This window comes from Barbatula barbatula (assembly GCF_947034865.1).
Source record: "Barbatula barbatula genome assembly, chromosome: 9".
Taxonomy (NCBI): Eukaryota; Metazoa; Chordata; class Actinopteri; order Cypriniformes; family Nemacheilidae; genus Barbatula; species Barbatula barbatula.
Window position 1 is genome coordinate 8652646 of NC_136772.1, and position 3700 is coordinate 8656345.

The following is a 3700-nucleotide window of genomic DNA, read 5'->3' on the forward strand; positions in this document are numbered from 1 at the left end:
GCTACGCCTCATCACTCCGCCTAGTAGGCACTGTTAGGCTCCTCATTTCCTTCCGGCTACATATCGCTCTGGGTCGGCCACGCTCTTCCAGGTCCCCGTCCCTGCCCTGGTTGCCTGAGCCGTCTGCTTCACCATGGCCCTCCGGACCCTCTGTGTTACTTTCCGTCTGCGCACGATAAAAGGTCAAATTCGTGTTCATGAACTTAAATCAATAGATTAAATTTCGTTTTTATTCCTGTGTTTTGCACATCCAATTTTAGCAATAATAACAATAGAAAAACTATTGTTTGCGGGTGCTATTTGATAATTTGTTGTCTAATTTGATATGCTTGCATTGTTAAGAGCTTTTGTGTTTAAATACTATTTAGAGACACTGTACCATATTTTGCAATGATGTCAATATGCAAATGATGGTTAGGTAGATTTTGAAGCATGGTAGCTAGTTTGTGCTGGTTTAAGCTGGACGTGTGCTGGTCCTTAGCTAGTCAGCTAGTCATGTGTAGCACATGACCAGTTTAGGACCAGCTCACGACACCGTTCTTTTTCAACAGGCATAGTGATCTGCCTGTATCAGGTCCAAGGCTTTTCTCTGTGTGTACTTGAGGTTATAAGATGGGCTGCAGTTTCAAACATACATTACAAAGATCTCATTTCCTGTTCATACACCAACAACCTCAGCATCCTGTGTTTAATTAAAACTCTTCAACACCAGATGCCTTCTGTTGCCACCTGCTGTGCGCTGCTCCCAGGAGAGCTAATGCTGTGTGACAAACCCTATTTTCCCAATCAATAACCAGCACCAAAACCTGTCACATCTTTACTTCTCCTCCATTCTTAAACCGCATATGACATACTGTAGGCTTTAAAGATACACGCTTTACAGGAAACAAAGGGGCTTTACAGAAACCGAAAGAAAAAATTCTAATCTAAATAAAGACTACACGACTTCCTCTATGTAAGATCTGAACATCACGGCGATTTGGAACATTGCAGTTGTTGCCGCATAAGACTCAGAATAGTTATAAATCCAACACGCTGTGATATGATGGATCGATGAGGTGGGTATTTTATAAATACTTTCTGTTTAGTCTTTTATTTTTAATAACAATTTTATTTTGTAATGTATAGAATTAAATGAGGTCAATTAAAACTTTAGACTAAGCAATTTGAAAAAAATGCTTTATGGTACGATGTGGCATCTTTGTAACATTTTTATTTTATTATATAGGTTAATGGATATATTTAAATATTGTTATTGAATGTTATTGAATCTTTTAGGGCACAGGATGATTTAACATTTAACAGGAGGATTACACATTTCAATTTATACTACAGTCACAATTAAGATGAAAGCAAAGAACTCTAGGTGTCCTTTACAAATTTTTAAAGTTTTTCAAGAAAACACTTGTTGATAATAATTTATTTGCACACACTTTCAGTTTCAGCCACTTCTCTTTATAGCTTTTTTACTTTTTCACTTATCAGATCCAAAATATCACTTGGAGCATGTTTTGAAGAATCTGACACAAAGATAAAAAGTCGTGGTATACTAAGTATGTCTGTTGTGTTTGCCATTTGTGTTAATAGCACTCCATTCTGTTTGTTCTAGATTCATTGTACAAAGAAGGAACTTGAATCTGACATTGAGTTCCTTTTTAGGGTAAAATCTTGCCAACCATAATGAATCAAAGCACATCTTCTCTTGTCATGGAGAACCATGTTCCCCGTGTGTACCGGAATGCCAGCATAGCCTTCTATGCTATAATCTTCACCATTGGCTTGGTGGTTAACTTGACTGCTCTCTGGGTCTTTGCTTTGACCACTAAAAGACGGAATTCGATCACTGTTTACATGATCAATGTGGCTTTAGTGGACCTGGTCTTCATATTAATGCTTCCCTTTCGAATGGTCTACTACAGTCAAGACTACTGGCCCTTTGGGGATGTGTTCTGCAGGATCAACGCCGCGCTAACTGTCCTCTACCCCTGCCTGGCCTTGTGGCTGTTTGCACTCATAAGCACAGATCGCTACGTGGCCATAGTGCAACCACGACACACTCGAGAACTGAAAAGTGTCCGTAAAGCGTTGCTGTCCTGCGCGGGGGTCTGGATCATGACCCTGGGTAGCACGGCTCCTCTTGTTATTCTAGATAAAGAAGACCCAGACCGCGTCTCAAACCATACCACTTGCATCAAGATGCATGATATCATCTACCTAAAGCCAGACTATCCCGTCCATTTCGCACGTCTCATCTTTTTCTTCCTGGTGCCAGTATCCATCATGGTGGGCTGTTACATCATCATTGTCGACAACCTCATCCACGGACGCACGTCCAAACTGAAGCCCAAAGTAAAGCAGAAGTCCATTAAGATCATCGTCACGCTGATCGTTCAGGTGCTGGTGTGTTTTGTGCCTTTTCATATCTGTTTTGTTTCCCTGCTGCTGCAGAGCGACAAGCCGGGTTATAATACCTGGGGGAGCTTTACCACCTTTTTAATGAATGCAAGTACAGTGCTGGACATCATACTCTTTTACATTGTTTCAAAGCAGTTTCAGGACCGTGTGATGAGCGTCATTCTGTACAGGAACTACTTGAGAAGCGTTCGCCGGAAGAGCCTTCATAACAACAGTGTGCGTTCACTGAGCAACCTCACCAGCGCCATGATCTGAGGATTACAGCTGAGAAACATCAGTGTACATAACAGATATTGTACATTTTTTTAAAATGTTTTGCTTGAATGTAAACATGTAAATTGTTTTGGTTAGATTGATTTTCATACGATTAGGAACTGATGCCCATTTCACACGTATCAATATACTTTATTTTGTGACTTTAATATTGGTACGTATTAAATTTGTGTGAGAAATGAGAAATTATTTTTCTATTTTGACAAGAATATCATTTTCTTGCTAGTACAAATCCACAGGAATAGTGAATATTGTTTAAGTTTATATGTTTAAGGGGTCACTTTATTAATTTTTATAAAATAAGAGCACTTTATAATAATAATATGTTTTATGAATAATTCTTCACAATTTGACTGTATTTATTTTACTAAAAGCTATGAATTAAGAACAATTATCAAGTTGATCCCAACTGACATGAAGTGAATAAAAACTGAATGACATGCTATCATGCATGATTTACAGTTCTGTAAAATAACATGTAATACATAGATTGCCAATAGGTGGCGCTACTGCACAGTGCACGTATTTGCAACCCAAACAGTGCTTTGTCCCAATATCACCATCAGGTGGTGTCATGTAATAACAGTCCAATATAAAACCATTAGAAGGTCATGTACATTAAAGCTTAAATTGGCAAAAGATCTGCTCATTGGGCCTGCGTTTTTTCCCCTATTTCTTTGTTTTCTTCAACTTTCCATAAAATACATGAATACTGATTAATATTTTGTTTTTGACGGACCATTACCCACATATTGGTGTTCACTTGACACGTCAACCTTTTTAAAACGGAGCCAACCAAATACACTATAAGAAGTCTTTTACCTCTAATCGTTCTGTTTTGGCATTACAGAGACTTCAAACTCCTTTGAGCTTATTGAGAACTGTAACCTTACCTTTTTATGATTAACCATTGAATCAATCATGTCAAGAGAAAAAAGATATAGATTAAATGGGCAATGATAGAAAATCCCAGCTATGGTGCCTCCAGTATGGACGGGTTAAATAGAGACGG

The 3700-nt window shown here is 38.5% G+C and overlaps 1 protein-coding gene across 2 annotated transcripts; it reads left to right on the forward strand.

Annotated features, from left to right (window-relative positions):
- The first annotated feature begins 787 nt into the window (after positions 1-787).
- Positions 788-3323, forward strand: gpr18 (G protein-coupled receptor 18). Of its 2 annotated transcripts, XM_079463882.1 has the most exons (3): positions 972-1058; positions 1610-2394; positions 2551-3323. In XM_079463882.1, the coding sequence occupies exons 2-3, from the start codon at positions 1681-1683 to the stop codon at positions 2668-2670; spliced, it is 834 nt and encodes a 277-aa protein (XP_079320008.1). In that variant the 5' UTR covers positions 972-1058; positions 1610-1680; the 3' UTR covers positions 2671-3323. The 2 variants fall into 2 exon arrangements, with proteins under 2 accessions (XP_079320007.1, XP_079320008.1); XM_079463881.1 differs by having other exon boundaries at positions 788-1058; positions 1610-3323.
- The last annotated feature ends 377 nt before the right edge of the window (positions 3324-3700 follow it).

What these genes read in the sequence shown, in the direction of transcription:
- gpr18 (XM_079463881.1), top strand. Translation starts at nt 1,681, where the DNA reads ATGAATCAAAGCACATCTTCTCTTGTCATGGAGAACCATGTTCCCCGT.